General features: G+C 41.1%; 1 protein-coding gene across 21 annotated transcripts in view; it reads left to right on the top strand.

Moving 5' to 3' along the window:
* The window catches only part of DTNA (dystrobrevin alpha), a 175,252-nt gene that overhangs the window by 140,120 nt on the left and 14,294 nt on the right, over positions 1–20,838 (top strand). For 12 of the 21 annotated variants that reach the window (XM_072151969.1, XM_072151966.1, XM_072151968.1 and 9 more), the window contains 7 exons: positions 3,785–3,872; positions 11,025–11,116; positions 13,965–14,078; positions 17,084–17,180; positions 17,815–17,835; positions 19,336–19,495; positions 20,316–20,405. In XM_072151969.1, coding sequence (XP_072008070.1) covers positions 3,785–3,872; positions 11,025–11,116; positions 13,965–14,078; positions 17,084–17,180; positions 17,815–17,835; positions 19,336–19,495; positions 20,316–20,405 — 662 coding nt within the window. The remainder of the gene's footprint in view (positions 1–3,784; positions 3,873–11,024; positions 11,117–13,964; positions 14,079–17,083; positions 17,181–17,814; positions 17,836–19,335; positions 19,496–20,315; positions 20,406–20,838) is intronic. The other 9 variants (XM_072151970.1, XM_072151972.1, XM_072151984.1 and 6 more) reach the window with 3 other exon arrangements.

Here is a 20,838-nt window from a genome sequence, read left to right as displayed (position 1 = left end):
ATGATATTCAGCGCTCATCATGTTGTTTATAACATAGATATTCCAACACTATTCAAAAAACACCATAACCTCTTTATTGTATAGACCCAGCGTTATATTTGTGTACGCTATTAGACTATGTACCTATTCATGACTGCATGGGTCAATGGCCGATGCGTTATGGCACCAAGTTAGAGCAAAAGACTCCAGTAATAAACCCCATTGCATGTGTTTTGGGAATTCTCAATATAGATATAACGTATCTGTTTTGTTATTTAAACCTGTCGGCATTCGGGTATTTAATGTTAAAATCCAAAACATCTCGCGGTTGCGCAGTTTGTGTGTTCTGTTCCCTCCTCTGATTGGGATAGTAACCCTCTCTATGCCAGTAACTTCCAAAGAGGAAAAATCTCCTTTGTGTGTATAATAAAAATGTCTGGAGAGACTGGAAATGTTTTTGTCTGTAAATTTGGAACCATCAGTTACATGTTCTGCAATTCTCTTCTTGAGGGAACGTATAGTGCTCCCAATATACTGTACTCTACAGATGTTACAATAAGCCAAGTAAACAACATATTTAGTGTTGCAATTTATAAACGACTTGATATTTCTAGGCTTATTGTCTTGATCAGAAGAAAAAACTTTTTTGTTGGTCATAAATTTACATACATTACACCTATTTCCACCACAGGCATAAGAGCCTTTTGTATCTAGCCATGTATTTGTTTTGCCCTGTGGTATAGAAGAAAATGTGGAGGGTGAAACTAAATTCCCTATTGTGCACGCTCTTCTAGAAACAAACTGACACCCTGGACGTAGGATATTTTTAAGTTTATTATCTGCTTCCAATACCGGAAGATATTTTTTGATTATTTTGACAATATCTTTGTAATCCTCACTGTACGTTGTGGAAAAAACCACTTTATGCGCAGTAGGATTCTGTCTATTATTCTCATGTTGATTTTTTAGGAGAGACTCCCTAGTCCTTTCACTGGCTATAGTCTTTGCTCTCGCTATATCCCTGTTTGAATATCCTCTGTTCTCTAATCTGTTTGTCATGATAGAGCATTCCTTTCTGAAGGTGTCAGAACTGCTACAACTTCTTCTTGCTCTAATAAATTCTCCTACAGGGAGATTGCGAATTACATGTTGTGGGTGACAACTGGTGGCTTGAAGAATTGAATTGCCACTAATTTCTTTACGGTATAACACCGACTCAATGTTACCCGTGATATTGTCCCCCCTTAGGGTCACATCTAAGAAAGTAATCTCATTTGTACCTATATTGTGTGTAAACTCCAGGTTATAATCATTGTTATTAATGTACACAATAAATTCAGATATGGATGTAGGGGTGCCCCTCCATATAAGCAGACCATCATCTATATAACGGCCAAATATATATGCCAGGATGTGACCTTGCAATTTTAATATTTACAAAATAAAAATTCAAATATTTTTTTAAAGAAGATTCTGAGTGCTGGAATACCTTCGTTTCATTGTGAATCTCCATAGATATCTCCTGGACAGCTTTCATTTATTGCATTATCTGAAATTAAATTCCTGGCTCTATTTTTTTGTTTTCCGATTCTGTGAGCGAATATTACAGTTAAGAACCAAGTATACCTTTGCAAAAATCTTTCTTTTTTTTATTGGTGACTGTATCTGAAAGGGAAAAAAATGAAGTGACTTTGCTGGAGCTCTTTATTAAAGATGGTCTACTATTCTGTTACTATTACTGCTCATATATGAAGACCTACATTCAGACAGAAGAAACAGTCTGACTGCAGACCATAGGGTTGTAAAAGTGGACATTGGAAAGAATATTAATAGTTGCCTAGGTTTCTATTACTGTTTTCACAAGTTTTCCCTATTGCGTCAGACCCAGGCAACCCAAGATGTGTCGCTTTAAAATAGCATGGCATTTCCAAACCAGAGGAAAGGAGGGGGCCCCAGAAATGTATTTCATTGCATCAAGAAACTCAAGAAGCAGCAATAAATACACAACAGTGGAAGACAGAGACCTCAGAAATAGTTCTTCATTCTGAACTTCAAAGCAGGGAGGCCCCTGCAGGGAAGCGCAAGGGTGAAATCATGATTTACTCGTACATCAATGATCAACATTTACACAGGTTGGTGCTAAGTGCACCTGTGTATGGTGTTACTCTGCACCCCGGCACCCGCAGTCAATAGATTGGGTGCAGACGCCAGACAGTAATGTCCTGCTCCAGACAAAAAGGTCTACGACTGCACCCTCCTTCACTAATACTTGGCATGAATCTGACGAAATGGGGTCAATGGGCCCATTTCATGGCTTGTACACCAGATTTCAGACTTCCCATTGGGCCTCATTTATTAAAATCTAACACTACTTTGTTGCTTATAACATCTCATCATAGCCTGTAGGATCATTGGCTGCAGACAATTCTCCTAAACCAACTGTTTTAAAGGGAACCGGTTGGGGCGATTTGGGACACTATAGCACCCATTAGTCGTCCTTATGGACCGGTAATTTAGTGTCCTAAATCACCCTGTTTGAATTTAATGCTTAATACTTAAAACATACTTCATAGTCACCACATCTCTACCTCCCTCTGCGCTTGCGTGTTCCAGCAAGTGAAGGCAAAGTATTACAACCGGTCCTGACTGCGCATGTGCCTTACCTACTGTCTATTGTCTGATGTGACTCATGGTACTCCCATCTAGGTAAATATTTAAGTTGTTTTTTTCCATTTTTTAACATATAAAGACTTGAAAAAGGAAACCTATACAGGCGGTCATCCTTATAAAGGTCATATACAAGGACAGATATCTTGTTTCCAAGAGACAACATGACTACATTTACCGGAAATTATGTTCATACAGGAATATTATTTTAAAGCATGATATTGAAGAAATATATATATATGGCAGATCAATGTGATCAATCACATTGAATGTGAATACCCCTTGAATGTCCTACAATATGGAAAGACATCAATGTGATTGTGTCACTGTCCTGGATAACAGGTTGGTGGCAGTGAGTGGGCCTGAATCCTCATGTTCCCTTGAAATGATTTGAAGTTTTAATATCATATTGTATAAAATCTATGCTACTACAGCGTTATTTGTCTGTCATTATTTACACAAATCAAAATCGTCTAAATGTAATAAAAACATTTTGGTAATAATCATGTGTAAACATTTTTCTCACTTTAAAGAGGACCTGTCACCAAGAAATTTGGCACTAGGAGCTGCTTACTAAAGCCCCTAGTGCTAAAACAAAACGCTGCAGTGTTAGATTGATAGCGTTATCGAAACCTTGCAGAGTGCAATGTAAACGCCGGACAGCTCTTAAAGCTGCCCGGTGTATTCATGAGGGGGCGATTGTGGGCGGGTTTAGGGGCGATGACTGCCGCATGTCGCCCAGCAGTCACCACCAGCCTATGGAGCGGGCGGGGTGGTCCGGGGAAGAGGAAGCGCCTTGGGCCACCCCCTCATGAATACATCGGACCGCTTTGAGAGCGGTCCGGCGTTAACATTGTACTCCGCCACAGTGTTAGGTGACAGGTCCTCTTTAAGGCCTCTTGCCCACGAGCGGGTGAAGTTAGAGAAAATCGCTCTGAACACTGGAATGAAATGACTCGTTGAGTTTATTGCAGTCAGAGGTTCGGGTCAGGAGAAACCTTCAGCACATGGGGTCATTTTCACTGACTTCACTCGCTCGTGGGCAAGAGGCCTAACTCATCCTTGCACTTACAATAATGGAGCCTTTTATCTAATTATGCCTCTTCCCTTTTCTGCTATCCCAAATTCCTTTTTACAGAATGCTTGACAGTCCCAGTCGCCTAGATGAAGAACATCGATTGATTGCCAGATATGCAGCTAGGCTAGCAGCCGAGACCACTTCATCAGTAAGTACATCTCTACTGAAACGGGAACATGCAAGACTTACATCCCTTCTTGTACATGATGTGCTTACCTAAGGCTTTGTTTTAGATTATTTTGCTTTATTTTTGCAGGAGCAGGTTGGGTGTCTAGCTGTCTAAGGCACAAGGGTACCATGAGAAAAAGATAAATTTGTCTCTTGCGATTTTTTTTCATGTCTACAAAAAACTGCACCCTCTATGGGGCACAAATACTATGTGATACCGAAATACAACCAGTATGGCATTGCCATTAAAGGGGTTTTCCCACGAAATAAAATTTTCTAATTTCAATCTCCTAGTGATGTTTACACAGTAAAGATCCTTTTTAACCCCTTACTTCACAATTTTACTCAGTTTTATTGCTGTTTTAGCTCCTATAACTCCCTATGATGGTCAGTGAAAAATTTCAGGGTGCGGGCGGGACCTCTCTAAGCAGACACATTGGGGCACATTTACTTACCCGTTCCTTCAAGTTTACAGAAAGTGTGTTGTCCGACGATAATGCACTCTGCCACGATTCACTGAGATTGTGCGCCCGATATCGGGCATCTGTCACTTAAATCCTGCGCTCAGTCTGAATCAGTCGGATCATCCAACGGCACCCCCCCCAATTTCTGTCACATGATAGCCACAATCTGATCTCATGCGATACAACCCCAGCGCAGACACCTGTTAAATACCTGTCAAAGCTGCATAAATCCTGTAAACGGCGAACAGTCCGATGAAAGTACGATCCACGACCCTTAGTAAATAAGCCCCATTATGATTCATCTAATGCTGTCTAGGGTGACAATGTGGCTAGATTATCAGGGTACAGATGGCTATACAGTTTCATCTGGCTTCTGATTGTACTAACACATTGACACATAGAAAGATAGATGAGACAGATCAGAGATTCATGACAGACAGAGGCTGACAGACTGTCAGCTATGCTACATATCTGTTCTCACAGATATGTGCCTGCCTCCCCCTTCCCCTGGATCACGTATCTGCTTGTAGTTTGCATCTTCTCTTTCCTCACAATGGGGGTCATTTACTAAGGGCCCGATTCGCGTTTTCCCGACGTGTTACCCGAATATTTCCGTTTTGCGCCGATTGTACCTGAATTGCCCCGGGTTTTTGGCGCACGCGATCGGAATTTGGCGCATCGGCGCCGGCATGCGCGCGACGGAAATCGGGGGGCGTGGCCGAACGAAAACCAGACGTATTCGGAAAAACCGCCGCATTTAAAAAAAAAATTGTGTCGCGAAAATTTCACTCACCTTCATCCTGGGTAGGCCGGTGTATTTCGAGGCATTCCAGCGGACTTCAGCGCAGCAGCGCCACCTGGTGGACGGCGGAGGAACTGCATTGATGAATCCCGGCCGGACCCGAATCCAGCGCAGAGAATGCGCCGCTGGATCGCGAACGGACCAGGTAAGTAAATGTGCCCCAATGTGTTTGCTGGCAGGAAGTGAGTGTCTGAGCTACTTGCTGAGCTGCGGGGGACGGGGCTACAGGCACAGAGCAGAGCAGAGAGAGACAGAAATCTCAGCTGCACAATGTCACACTGAAATCCAAGATGGGGGGCCATGATCCTAAGTCAGAGGTTACAGGGCCGTGTCTAGGGGCAACTGAAATTGTGTACACTAGGACTGATATAGACAGGTTTGAACTATATCGGTGAAATGCTAAATTTTTGTTATTAACAGTGAATTAGCGAATGTGTTATTTTGTTATCCTGAGTACATATAAGAAACTTGTCTTCATGGGAATTCCTCTTTTAAGTCTTTGCAGACACAGATGATCTCTGCCATTAAAACAGCAGGGGCCATTTTCTCTGTTACTAGGCATCATATGGATGTCCCTATTACAGAGGAAAACTGCTAAACAAAACAGATACAAAATTCAAAAAATTATTGACTTAAACATGTGGGGCTTGTCAATGGCATCAGTGGCTAAGTCATGATTCCCTATAGGAGGAAATGAAAAAACCAAAAACAATGCTTTATTGAATTTAAGTTAATTAAAATTGGACAGTCTAATAACATAATGCAGCAAGATGTATTATGCCTTAAAGTGTAACTCTAATTTTATAATGATGTTTACCATATATGTGATATGTGATTCCCTTTTTATAAACCAACAGAAATATGCCCATATTGTGGCACTCACCCCTTTATTTCTAGCCATTTTCTGTTTTGAAGCTACTTGTAAGAAATCTTCCTCAGCAGCAGTGAATTGGGCAGATACTAACATGTTTGTGTCTTTGGCCCAAAGTTGAGTCAAATTTAGGCTGCCTGTAGTTCCCATGATGCATTGTGTTCTCTCATTAAGTAATTTAGCAGTATGTCCATAGAGAAGTTAATCTGCTGATCTCTGCATGGTGTGTACATACAGGAGTAAATAATGACTAGCCTGACAGTGTTTATCACATGAAAGAACACTGAGCATGTAGTATGAGTAAAAACCAACAGCGAAACAGTGACATAATGGGGCAGATTGACTTACCTAGTCCTGTCGCGATCCCCGCGGTGCATTCTCCGACGAGGATGAAGTCCGACGCGATTCTTCAAGATCGTGCATCCATTTTCCTGCATCTGTCTCTTCCCCTGCTGAGGTCCGCAGGAGTTCACCTTCTTCCCGGTGTATGTGAGTGCACTGTCTTGCGACACAATTTGTTGTACATCCCGCGCTTAGTCCGAATCAGTCGGGTTATCCGTCGACCACACCCCAATTTGTGTCGCATGCAAGTCGGCGCAATTGCGCCAAAATCCGATCATGTGCGCCAAAAACCCTAACTTAAATGCGGCACAAATTGGAAATAGTCGGGAAACCAGATGAAAATGTGCCGTGTGGACCCTTAGTAAATGTGTCCCAATGTGTATGGTCTGAGACGTAAGGGTTAACAGCTTTCCTGCTGTTTAGATAGAGTCTTAAACTATAGAGGACAGAAGTAATCAAGATTAAAGGCAAAGTTGTTCTGAATTTGTGGAAAAAAATTGGAGTTGCGCTTTAAGATGTATGTATTTCACAACTAATTCCACATCTTTTTCTATATATTTTGTAAGATGTCACCTTTTTAACCTGGTAATCTTTTGTGCAGTTGTCACATCAAACATGGCAGCTTGGCTAGTAAAGTTCTTCTCTACAAAAAGCAAGTCACCTTAATGATTTCAAGTCGACATGACAATTGGTTGCTGCTGTGACTCTGATACTAGAGGATGATAGTGTATCTGTTGGTGGGCTTTTGTTGGGTTTAAATGAAACCTGCTAGAAAGAAAATCTGCTGTTGCCTAGAAATAATGCATTACCACAAGCAAGAATTATCATTTAGAAAAAAGAAAGTATTATCAATACAAGTAGACGATTCATAGAATTAAAGGGGTTGTACTCCTGGAAGTAATGGTGATTTATTTTGCTTTTCTTAAACCAGAGACACAGAATTGTGAGCAGTCCATTAACCCCCGACTCAATTTCACAGACCTAATGCAGAGCCGAGGATGGGACTCCAAGCATCATTAATCCTGTGAATTAGGAATTACTTCCTAACTTGGGACAACCCCTTTAAGGAATGATCCTTCAAGGGAAGCTGTCACCAGTTACCTCATTTTCACTAAAGACAGGTTGCAGAAGCTCTTTACATCTGCATTGTAAAGATGCCTTTCTGCCTTTTCTGAGCATTTGTATTACTATTATTATAATTTATTATGTGTTTAAAGGGCATCTGCCACCAGGATGAAGGATTATAAACCAAGCACACTGACATACTGGTGTGTGCCCCCTCTGGCAGGATCCACTCTTCTTTTAGCTTATTATGCCCTGGTTTTTACAAAAGAAGGCTTTGAAAATTATGTAAATTAGCCTGCAGGGCTCCAGGCCTCCATAAGTTTTAATGGCGTCTGGAGCCCCTCAGGCTCATTTGCATACTTTTTAAAGTAATGTTTTTCTTAAAAACAAGGGCAAAGGAAGCTAAAAGAAGAACAGATCCTGCCAGAGGGGGCACACACCTCCATGTAAGTGTACTTGGTTTACTATTCTTCATCTGAGTGGTAACTGCGGAGTGAGTGAGCAACACAGACAAGTCACATGGTTTTTTTTTTTAATACATTCTAAGCCAAAACTTACCCTGGGACTCACCAAAGGCTTTTGTGAGGAAGCCAGGTAGGTTAAAACACACAATTCTATTATAATGCAAATACTCAGGAATCTTAGCAATGCAGGTGTAATGGGCTTCTGCAACCTGTCCTCAGTGAAGATGAGGTCCCTGGTGAGAGGTTACCTTTAACCCCATAGCACAATAAGATGTACCCTTACATCTTGTTGCGCATGGGGTAGAATGAAGAGGGCTCATAGGCTGAGCCCTCTTCATACTCATCGGGTGCTTGCTTCACAATGAAGCAAACCCCCGTCGCTGACACCCGCGATCGCCGCCATCTTGGCTCTACCTGTTACATCATCGGGGAGCAACAATCGGTTGCCATGACAGCCTCGGGTCACAAAAAGATCAGAAGCTATCATGTTTTAGGCGATTTGCACTTTATAATAGATGGTGTGCAAAATCCCCATATACTGCCATACTGTAGTATGGCAGTATATGGTAGGATCAATCAGACAACCTAGGATTAAAGTACCCTAGGGCAGTGATTTTCAACCTGTGTGACACAAGGTTGAGTGTGCCGCGGGGGAAAGTTCCCCGAACTAAGCTGCCCCGGTGTCGAGCTGCCGCCGCCGCGCCCCCGTATTTCTGCGCCCATACTTACCTCCAAGCCCCGCGTCGGCGATCCGCCCATCTTTTGTAGCTCCTGTACCGCGCGGCCCATGTCACGTGACTGACACGACCTGAGGTCAGGTCGCGTAAGTCACGTGACCAGAGGCGCGCGGTGCAGGAGCTACAGAAGGTGAGCGGATCGCCATTAGGAGTGAAGGTACGCGGAAGAAGACATCAAGGGTAAGTATATAGGGTTATTATTTGTATAGGGAAGGCAGCTAGGGTCTTTTTTTTTATTAGTAAAGGTAGGCTGGGGCTTTTTATTTGTTAAGGGAGGCCCTTAGGGCCTTTTAATTAGTAAAGGGGGGCCTCTAGGGCCGTTTAATTAGTAAAGGGGGCCTCTGGGGCCTTTTAATTAGTAAAGGGGGGCCTCTAGGGCCTTTTAATTAGTAAAGGGGGGCCTCTAGGGCCTTTTAATTAGTAAAGGGGGGCCTCTAGGGCCTTTTAATCAGTAAAGGGGGGCCTCTAGGGCCTTTTAATTAGTAAAGGGGGGCCTCTAGGGCCTTTTAATTAGTAAAGGGGGGCCTCTAGGGCCTTTTAATTAGTAAAGGGGGGCCTCTAGGGCCTTTTAATTAGTAAAGGGGGGCCTCTAAGGCCTTTTAATTAGTAAAGGGGGGGCTCTAGGGCCTTTTAATTAGTAAAGGGGGGGCTCTAGGGCCTTTTAACTAGTAAAGAGAGGCCGCTAGGGGCTCTTAATTTGTAAAGGGAGACCGCTAGGGTCTTTTAATTAGTAAAGGGAGGCCGCTAGAGGTTTTTATTAGTAAAGGGAGGCAGCTAGGGCCTTTTTATTAGTAAAGGGAGGCAGCTAGGGCCTTTTTATTAGTAAAGGGAGGCAGCTAGGGCCTTTTTATTAGTAAAGGGAGGCATCTAGGGGCTTTTTATTAGTAAAGGGAGGCAGCTAGGGGCTTTTTATTAGTAAAGGGAGGCAGCTAGGGGCTTTTTATTAGTAAAGGGAGGCAGCTAGGGGCTTTTTATTAGTAAAGGGAGGCAGCTAGGGGCTTTTTATTAGTAAAGGGAGGCAGCTAGGGGCTTTTTATTAGTAAAGGGAGGCAGCTAGGGGCTTTTTATTAGTAAAGGGAGGCAGCTAGGGGCTTTTTATTAGTAAAGGGAGGCAGCTAGGGGCTTTTTATTAGTAAAGGGAGGCAGCTAGGGGCTTTTTATTCGTAAAGGGAGGCCGCCAGGGGCTTTTTATTAGTAAAGGGAGGCAGCTAGGGCCTTTTTATTAGTAAAGGGAGGCCTTTTATGACTGTTTTAGTGTCCTGTTGTGCTATTTTGGTTGGTGGTGTGCCCCAGGATTTTCTAAGTATAAAAAGTGTGCCGCGGCTCAAAAAAGGTTGAAAATCGCTGCCCTAGGGAGTCTGAAAAATAATTAAAAAAAAATTTTAAAAAAAGAAAAAATGACAATGAAAAAACCCTAAAAATTTAAATCGCCCCCTTTCCTTAGAAGTCATATAAATATAATTAAACAGTAAAAATCATAAACACGTTAGGTATCAACGTGTCCATAAATGCCTGATCTATCAAAATATAATACAGTTTTATCACTGCGTTTAACCATATAACGGAAAATAGCTCCCAAATTCTATAAAAAGTGATCAAAAAGTCGTACAGTCCTAAAATTAGGAGCATTTGAAACGTCATAAAAAGTCGCAAAAAATGACATCACACACAGCTCCTACACCAAAGTATAAAAAAGTTATTAGCGCCAGAAGATGGAAAAATGAAGATTTTTTTTTTTTGTACAGTAGGTTTTAATTTTTGTAAATGTATGAAAACATTATAAAACCTATACAAATTTGGTATCCCCATGGTTATACTGACCCAACGTATAAAGTAGACATTGAAAGACGGAAAATCCAAGCCCACAAGAAATGGAGCAAGTGTGTTTTTTCATAATTTTCACTGCATTCAGAATTTTTTTCCCGCTTCCCAGTATACGGCATAGAATATTAAATACCACCACAATGAAGTCCAATTTGTTACGCAGAAAACAAGCCCATACACAGCTCTTTACATGGAAAAATAAAAAAGTTAAAAAGATTCAAAAAGATTTTTGAAGGTGGGGAGTGAACAGTTCTCAGAAGTCCATAGGCAGGACCACCATTTCACAAGCACTGATGATATATCTAGTGATTATACTAGAAATGCATGCTATAGAAATATTGTCTGAACAGACAGTTATCTTTTTATAACGCTATTTTGTACAGAATGAAAATAACCATCCTTGAAGCAAAACGGCTTGAAAGAAGAAAATATGGTTTTGTTATTTTTTCTACATTTAGCACGTCTTACAGTGGATTGTCTATTTCCCTATCGGGTGTCGTTGTGTTTGTTATGAGCGGGTATGCCGGGAGATTTCTGGATAAGAATGTTTTCTTTTATTACAGCAGAGTCAGCAGAGAGGCCCAGACATCTCCTTTACGATCGATGCAAATAAGCAGCAGAGACAGCTTATTGCCGAGCTGGAAAATAAAAATAGGTACAGTGCCTGGCATTTCTTGAAGTTATTATGGTTTCTCCTGTGGCTACTCAGGTAGTAAAGTTGTTACACTGCAGGGAAATATTACTTTTAACTGGATTAAAGGGATATTTCAGGGTTTTGTTTTATTCATCCCCTATCCTTAGAATAGATGATCAATATCAGATTGGTGGTGGAACAACACCCGCCACTCTCAACAATTAGAACATTTCAGACAAGAGATGTGACCCATTCTGCCCTTAACATTTTGGACTTAAATTGGACTGAGCTGCAAACAAGCCCCGTGATGAATAGAAGTCACATCACGGCCTGTGAAAGTACATGGTGCTCACTTGAAAAAAGTGATAGACAGAAGGTGAAGAACTCCCAACTATCTGATTATCACAATAAATACAAACCTGCTGCCCCCTTTTTTACTTTCTGGTGTGGTTTATCTAATTTGCAGTCCATTCTTTCTTTCTATGCAATGAGGAACCAGTTTCTGTGAATACTGGGCTGCAGTAGTCTGAGGCACTCCCTCTTTCTCTCTAGTAATCCATCAGACCTACAGCCAATAGCGCCTTCTTATAGTGTGGGGCCCGGGGCGGCACGGTGGCTGAGTGAGTAGCACATCTGCCTTGCAGCACTGGGGTCCTGGGTTCGAATCCCACCCAGGTCAACATCTGCAAAGAGTTTGTATGTTCTCTCCGTGTTTGCGTGGGTTTCCTCCGGGTCCTCCGGTTTCCTCCCACACTTCAAAAAAAACATACTGTTAGGTTGTTTAGATTGTGAGCCCCATGGGGACAGGGACCAATTTGACATGCTTGTGCAGCGCTGCGTAATCTGTGTGCGCTATATAAATAAAGAATTATTATTATTATTATTATTATTATAGCAAACTCTTTGCTTGTAGCTGTACATTGTCCCACCACCACATGCAGTTCATAGTATCATAGTATATAAGGCTGGAAATAGAGGCAAGTCCATCAAGTCCAACCCTTAAGAAATAAACAAATGTTTTTACCCCATAACCCTTGATATTTTTGCTCTCCAGAAAGGCATCCAGGCCTCTCTTGCACATGTACATAGAGTCCGCCATACCAACCTCCTGCGGCAGAGAGTTCCATAGTCTCACTGCTCTTACAGTAAAGAACTTTTGTCTATGTTGATGATAGAATCGCCTCTCCTGTAGGTGCAGAGGATGCCCCCTTGTCCTGCCCCTTGTACACAATATTCCATGTGTTGTCTGACCATGAGAATCTATTCCACGCACTTGATACATCCCATAATTTTATTTGCTTTAGCAGCAGCTGCCTCGCTCTAGTCACTAAAATTTAAGTTTTCCATCCACCAATACCCCCAAGTCTTTTTCAGCTGCAGTTTTACCAAGAAGTTGACTGTTTAGAACATAATTATACTTCTTGTTCCCAAGCACATGACTTAACATTTATTTACATTAAACCTCATCAACCATTTTTCCTCCAGATTACACAAATCCCTCTGTAATGCTAAACTATTGGCCTCAGTATTTATTACTTTACACATCTTAGTATCATTAATAAAAATATTAAAAATAAGTGGCCCCAGTACTGATCCCTGTGCCATTACGACCCTCTGTTTTCTATCACTAAGCCAATGACTTACCCAAATACACAGATTTTCTCCTTGTCCCAGCAGTCTCATTTTATATACCAACCTGTTATGGGACACTGTGTCAAATGCCTTGAAAAGTCCAGATATACAACATCCACAGCCTCCCCCAGATCCAGTCTGGAACTTACATCGTCATAGAAGCAGATTAGTCTGAAAGGACCGATCCCTTATAAACCCGTGGTTATGCTGGGTTAAAAGGTTATGTACAGTGAGATACTCCAGGATAGCATCTCTAACAAACCCCTCAAATATTTTTCCCACAACAGAAGTTAGACTCACAGGTCTGTAGTTTCCAGGATCGCTTTTTGATCCTTTTTTGTACATTGGTTATAGACAAAAAAAGTTTGCTATCATTCCTGTTCCATCCCTGACCAGATAGAAAGGAGAAGTGTCTCAAACTACCGGTGTTCAATGTGGAAGAACAACCCCAAAAACATAAAAATAAGGACAGCAGGTATTTTAGCTATGCATCATATATTGTGAAATATTTACTGTACAAAATGTAAATTATATTCCCTAGAAATTATATTGAAAGTAAAGATTTTCAGAGTTTTTTTTTACATGCCTGCATCTCTGGCTTTGTATGTGACAGATGTCATCTGAAATATGAGATTCTAATCTTTCATATAACACCTGAAGCACGTTCCTAAGTGCTATAGAACAGAAGATTGGGGCATCTGAAATTATGTTCACCCACAGGACTCATTTTAGGCAAAATATGACATTTAATTGTTCATTTCGCTATGACAGTGTTTTTATAGGGTTATATGTCTCAAGATGAAATTCTAGAAAGGAAATTTCATACCTCACCTGGTAAATTCTAGTGATTTGGTAAAAATGTGGTAAAAAATGTCAAATATTACTTTTATTTTGAATAATTTAAAATATTTAAAGAAACCCACATACAAATCAAACTCCCTATAATAAATTCCTCAATTTTTCTTACATCCATTGTAGCTGCTATAAAATGCAATTTTTAGTTATACCCATTAAGTAGTTCTAACTTTTTAATTGAAGTGCAGAATGAGACCAGCAATACTTTGGAAACTAAGTGGGGAAGAATGACTCACTGACCATGGAATGTAAAGTTATTGAAGAAGACATGATTCATAAAGGCTGCAGAGAGAACCTTATATAGGAAAATCCCGTTTTCTTCCTTGCTAATTTCTGTTGTGATGTATATTGCAGTAACATTGTGTCCCATCTCCGTTTTCAGAGAAATATTGCAGGAAATACAAAGGTTAAGGATTGAACATGAACAGGCCTCTCAGCCCACACCTGAAAAAGCACAACAGAATCCCACTCTCCTGGCAGAACTCCGACTGCTCAGGTAACAAAAGATGAAAACTGTCACAGCTTGGCATCAGTAAATCATTATGAGGCAGAGTATTTCCATACTGTCTTCATCCATGGAGGTAATAATAAGCATGAGAACACTCATCTTGTCAGCAGGGGTGTCCAATAAGGCAAACCTCAAATGAAAAAGACCACTGTAGATCAAGTATGGAGATCAATTTATTAAGAAAGCAATGGCATTACAAAGCAACTTATTACATAAATGGATTTTTCTTTTAAAGGACCTTTATTCTATATTTGCCATGTGTTTTACAAGTGCACGCTGAATGCTAAAAATAGAGTATTTGGCCATTATGTCTGTACCGTATATATTCGTGTGTAAGCCAAGTATTTCCGCATAATTTTTTAACTTAAAAAATGGTGCTCCCTTCCAGTGCTCAACCCCGGCATTCTCTTTTCTTCTGGCTCTTCTTCTATGCCAAGCTTTTGCTTCCCGGCGGTGCGGTCAAAGGAATGCCTATACTCTTTGCCCGCACGCACACACTGTGATGTGGCGTGACGTCATCAGTCTGCGACATGCTGCGTCATGGTGTGTGTGTGCGGGCAGAGAGCATAGACGTGCCTTTGCCCGCACTGCCGGGAAGCCAGAGCTGAGCGTAGAAGACAGGCCGGGGGTGAGCCCCAGAGGTGAGTACCAAGTTTATCATTTTATCATAAAAGGGTTTTGTTTTTTTTTAAAGGAGGGCCTTGCTGGACATTTTTATGTATAGAGGGTCTCTGTTGGACATTTTATTAATGAGAGGAGGCTGCTGCTTGACATTTTATTGATAAGGGGAGACGGCTTCTCGACATTGTTTATTAAAGCGTAGTTGCTGTTTACGCTCGAGTCAATAAGTTTTCTCCGATTTTTGTGCCAAAATAAGGGGCCTTGGCTTATGCTTGTGTGTATACGGTACATTAAAAATTTTGACGTTAATGGGATTGTCTGGGCTTCAGTTTCTTTGAAAGGGCTGTAAAAACAAGAAAGAAGCTATATATACCTCCCCATTGTGCTATGATCCAGCCCTATGCCTCCCCTCTCTGCGGGTATATATACAGATAACGACGACGTCACAACCATGGGGTTCCTGGCTGCAGACTGTTTAAGCCAACCCCGTGGGCAGCGGCTGCAGCAGGAGTGAACTATGAGCGTGACATATATGGACCATCAGTGACCGTCATGTTTATATAAATATATACATGGACCATTGGTGACAGGAGCATTGGATTTTTTATTATCAATGTGATCAGGAATATGTACTGCTTAGCGTTTTGGCCATGATTTGGGGCGTACACAAATTGGGGTTTTCATATGCAGTTTTTGAAGTCAAAAGTATGTGCAGATCTAATACAGATATAATGGGATTGAGAACAAATAATTGAGAGGTGCTACTCCTGCTCTTTTTTTTTTTTTACTCCAATTCTGGTTTACACACCTAAAACTGCATCATCTGGACGCTTGCTTAAGTCCATGTTTTGACCACTCATTTGCTTTGCACATCATATGCAGTGCCATTGTAATAGAAGCGGCATGGCTTAGTTAACGTAAAAACCATGAGTAGATGTAGAAGGCTTCTATGCCAGGTTTTGCAAGAATTTGCAGTTCTTACAGCGCCAATGCCGCCAGTATGCTATGCAGGGCCTATTAATGTATCTGGCAGGGGGGCGTGACCACTATCAAACACCGGTGCTCCTGATACATCTCCCCATTAAGGTTTTCTAGATGATGCAACAGCATAGACTGCCCCACACATACTGACCACAAAAGGGAGAACATACTTCTAGCATTGTCACTACTGATAACAAGGCACAATACTGACACACAGAAGGAGATTTATTATGCGCTGGCATATGATAAAGCCCGCCGCCGCAGAGGATGCATCATGCGGCTTAGACCTCATGTATCTGCCGCCATGTTGAGCTGGGTGACAAAACTATGCCAGGTCCGACCTGGTGTAGATTGCGTACTTTTATGACCCCTCCATGCCGTGCATAGTTGCATAATTAATCACAATTTCTTGCAATGAACAAGAATTTGTGATTATTAGCGTAGAACCACTGATCTCCCCGACAGTTGTAATAACAGTGCAGTCTACTGGCTGTCTAGCTATGGTCGCTTAGATTAGATATAGAGAAAAGGATATTCACCATGTTACTCCTCCCCTGGTAGAGATGGTACAGTCATGGGAAAGATAATAGACAGCACATATAATCCACTGAATACAGCATAGTATGTATATGCAGGATCAATGCAGCGTCTAGCCTAATAGCTTCAATCACATGCATAAGTAGTAGAAACCAGCAGAGAAATAGTTACATGAACTGCTTAGTTTATGCTGTATGAGCACACAGCTTTCATTTACATTTAGTATAGGCTGGGGGAAGGGGTGCAGAGAAAGACAGAGAAACTTCTGCAGAATCACAGACTGGGATGGAGGACTTATAGGGAACTGGGGAGCTCTTCTACTTCTATTCTTTGCACTAGACTTTAGCATCCACAGATCTGCACAGTTAAAAGGCTCTCCTGCCAACTATACAGTGCAGCCTTTCATGATCTCTCCCTCCTCCCTCCAGAGTGAGAAGGGAGCGGCAGTCCCTTCCCTATGTGAAATTGTCCTGTATTTGTAGTGTAAATACTCAAAAAGCCAGGAGTAACAGCTACTCTAGGGAGATAAAGCTAAACTGAGGAGGAAAGAAACAGCTAGGCATAGATAATAAAAGTAATCAAAGTTGTCCAACATCCCAAGAGCTATTTTTTCGCTTTAAGCCTCAGTAGACACTATACATCTGCAGACAGAGGAGGTAGCGGGTGGATGAGAATTTAACGGATGAAGAAATGGTATATCCCCCAAAAGGCCCCATAAACTAGTATAGTTGTTTATGGCTATTTAAATGTCCCAATGATACTCCAGTACAGATTTTTTTGAGATGCCAGTTGATGGTAATCTATATTGGTGAATACATTAGGATCTTTCTAATCTGATTCTTTTCCTCCTTCAGACAGCGAAAAGACGAACTTGAGCAGAGGATGTCTGCATTGCAAGAAAGTAGGAGGGAGCTGATGGTACAGCTTGAAGGGCTCATGAAACTTTTGAAGGTACTTTATAGAATTTTCTTTTTAGTTTTTGATAGTGCACTTACTTTTCTAATACAGTAGCAGGTACCTTTGAGTTGGTTTTTTGCTTTGGTCACTTTTCCACTGCAAAGTTCAGCTCTGATTGCTCAGTGATAGCTGTGTCTTAAGCTATATTCACACATACGTGTGCCCGCCGTACCGTAGCACTGCTCACCCCCGCCCTCTCTACAGCGATGTATGGCGCACAGCATCGTATTATTGGGATAGATAGAACATGTCCTATCTTTCTCCCGGGTATGGATGCCATCTATGGGGCCGTGTGAATGTAGCCTCAAAATGGAAAAACAAGGACTTTCTGCACTGGAAAAGTAACAACATGGAAGCCATCGAACCGGCCCAAACCGAGCCAACTTGATACTTTAAAGGGTTTGCACAGTATTTACAAAAGATGGAGTTTTTTCTCTAATAACTGCCACACCTGTCCATGGATTGTGTCAGCACTGACCACACGTTACCTGTGGACAGGAGTGGCCCTGTTTCTCGAAGAAACTGCTAATGTACCAGATTTTTAAACTGAGCCTCAAATACTTTATAGCCTCATATGTATTAATGATCCTTCATAATCTGTTTTCTGTTATGTATGAAAATTTTGCAGGAACAAGAGCTGAGACAGGCAGTAAGTCCTCATGTGTATTGCCATCACTGGCTGCATGCTTTGGCTGTTTGGGCATGTGAAAATAATGGTGTATTATCATAACCATAAGGAAAATTAACCAGCATCTAACACATCTATATTTTTCAGTCTTTGGATTCTTGGCATATGAGATTTATCATAGAGTTTTAAATGATTTGTGTCTTAAATGTGTCTTAAATTTGTGTCTTAAATTTGGTTATAAAGGTTCTTTTGAGAAAAGTAAAACATTTTTTAATATTTTTATGTATAACATGTTGTATGCATTAATGTAAATCGTGTCTATCTGTATTATTATTTACAAGTTCTCAAAAGTTTTGGTCACAAGGTTCTTATCACATATTTCTAATAATATAAATACTTGGTGGCATGTACCTTACATTTGATGACACCTTTTGTCAAATGTGTAAAAAATCTATCACAGCCGTCAATCTTTATAAGCGAGTCAGAAAATGGAAACAACAATCTATATTCCTGTACTGGGCTAGTGCTTCATTGTATTATGTTTAACATTTATTTCTGATCCTTGGGCCCCATAGCAGTCTATAGAAATGTATAAAATACAGGCTGCTGTGTACGTGCTGCATACCGCTGTATACTGTATATACGTGCACTATCCACAGAGATCAGAACTACTGGGAGATGCATTCTGTCTGGCAGCCAATAACCAGTCATCCATCATTTGCCAGCCCACCATATTTTATACGGATATGGTGACATATGCACATACGGATGAAAAAAGTCACATAGAAAGACAGATTGTATCAGCACAGATATACAGGACTGGAGAAATCACTCGTCCGTGTGAAAGCAACCTCTAGCCTGTAACAAACTTGCTATGAATTAGAAGGTCTCTGATATAACCTCTATGCAGCTGTTTTCTGCCAAATGTGTTAATATCCACCTTCACCACTTGCCCATTTATATCTTTAGAACTGTATATGATATTTATCTGCACTTTATACGTTTGGATTGTGTTAATGTATTTAGATGAAACTTTAATCAAGTAGTTTTTTAAAGGTGAAAATTGACCTAAATTCTGTAGGACTGATGCTGCTAACAAGGCACCTACATGGTTACGAAGTTGTAGTTGTGCATGTTGCTAAGTAAAGTATGTGATATAAGTTGTACTGTTTGCTGCTTAGTATTAGTTTATAGCTGGTGAGACCATATATCACACATTACCTGCATGACTTGCTCCAACTACGTGATGGCTCTTTTTGTTTCATTTCTGTTACCTATGGACCTGGCAAATGGAATGGAAGTTCATGGTGCTGTAGTTTTTTATACACCTAACTGATCCCATTGTTTTCTCTATAAAGTGTGACAACTTTTGCGGTTAGGTTAATGCATTGTTCCTGAATATCAAAAGTGAGGAACACATGGTAAAAATGCCTGGATGAACTCCCAATCCTAGGAGACTCTATAAGTAAGGTACAAAACATCGTACACATTTACTAATATTGGTTGTTGTTTGTTTTACAGACTCAGGGGGCAGGTTCTCCTCGCTCTTCTCCCAGTCACACCATCAGCAGGCCTATCCCAATGCCTATACGGTCCGTATCCGCTTGCTCCACCCCAACACACACTCCTCAGGACTCTCTCACAGGGGTTGGTGGAGATGTGCAAGAGGCATTTGCTCAGAGTAAGTCATAACAGAATATCTTCAGCCTAGATGCATCTGAACCCCAATTGGGCTATATCTCTGTAACTTTTAGGCCTCCTGCACACAATTGTGTGCATATCAAGGGCAACAAACAATGCAGCTACTGTCCATAGTTTGCATCTTATATGTCATTAATGTTTGTGGCTCTTTTATCCAGACCTCAAACTTGGGCAGGAGTAATAAGTCATCTGAGTTTGGCGGCTCGGGCAGTCGGCTAACACACGGCCGTGTATGTGCCAATAGAAATAGATGTTGACCAGTGGCTAACACACATCCCATACTACATCTTGTGTGCATGCGGCCTAAAAGTAAATCCGGGTGCCAGTTTCTATATGGTCAGTCTTATTTTTACATTTTGGATGCACGTATTTTATGAGCTTTATGGATGGTTTCACCTTTTAAAAATGTGGATGTAAAAGGAACGCAGCAGTCCATGGTCCCTCACGAACCTGACTGCTAAATTCTTATGTACCCTGTGGTGAGTGACAAATCAGATCTAAGTCCTAATCTAATGCTGCCACCTCCTCTGATAGTTTGGAACAGAATGAGGTTAGGGCACCAATGAGTGGCAGCACAGTGCACAACCCTATCCAGATTAGTTCACTCGCATCACTTCCATATCAAAATGCAGCATACAATCTACTACCCTTTCTATATGCACTACTTTGCTAGGAAGCTGGCTAGTATGTCTACTTGCTAAAGTACTTGGAGAAACTTACTATATAACATGGTCTATGGATGTTGTATAAGGAAGTGCTGCAGATATCAACAGCTTCTGTCTTATTGTTTTGGTCTCTAGGTGCAAGAAGAAATTTACGTAATGACTTGTTGGTGGCAGCTGATTCTATAACCAATACCATGTCTTCTCTAGTGAAGGAGCTCAAGTCTGGTAAGGATGGTTGACTAAGTATACTCTTTGCTTGTTTCAAGAGAAATGAACTGATTTTTACAAGTAACAGATTAATGCTGTGTTCAGTTATATAATGGGTAGTTAGGTAATTTGATTTATCTGTTTGCTAAAGGTAATTCATGTTATAACTTACTTAAAGGGAGCCTGCCATACAGATTAACGCACCCAAAAAAAATACTCCATTAAAATATGATTAAAAATCATTGCCCTCATCTCTAAATTGTTCCTTTCCATGGCTGCAATGTTACAAAAAGTTTGTAAACTTATATGCAACTCACCTGATTCCGATTATTAAAAGGGGGCGGTATATGTAGTGTTCGCTGCAATGCTCTGCCTCCCTAGTCCTGCTCGACCGGTCTCACTGGTAGAGAGTCCTGGTACATCATTGGCCACTTCATGTCATGTGACCAGG

Source organism: Engystomops pustulosus, chromosome 5 (genome assembly GCF_040894005.1).
Source record: "Engystomops pustulosus chromosome 5, aEngPut4.maternal, whole genome shotgun sequence".
Classification (NCBI taxonomy): Eukaryota; Metazoa; Chordata; class Amphibia; order Anura; family Leptodactylidae; genus Engystomops; species Engystomops pustulosus.
This window is presented reverse-complemented; position numbering and strand designations above follow the sequence as displayed.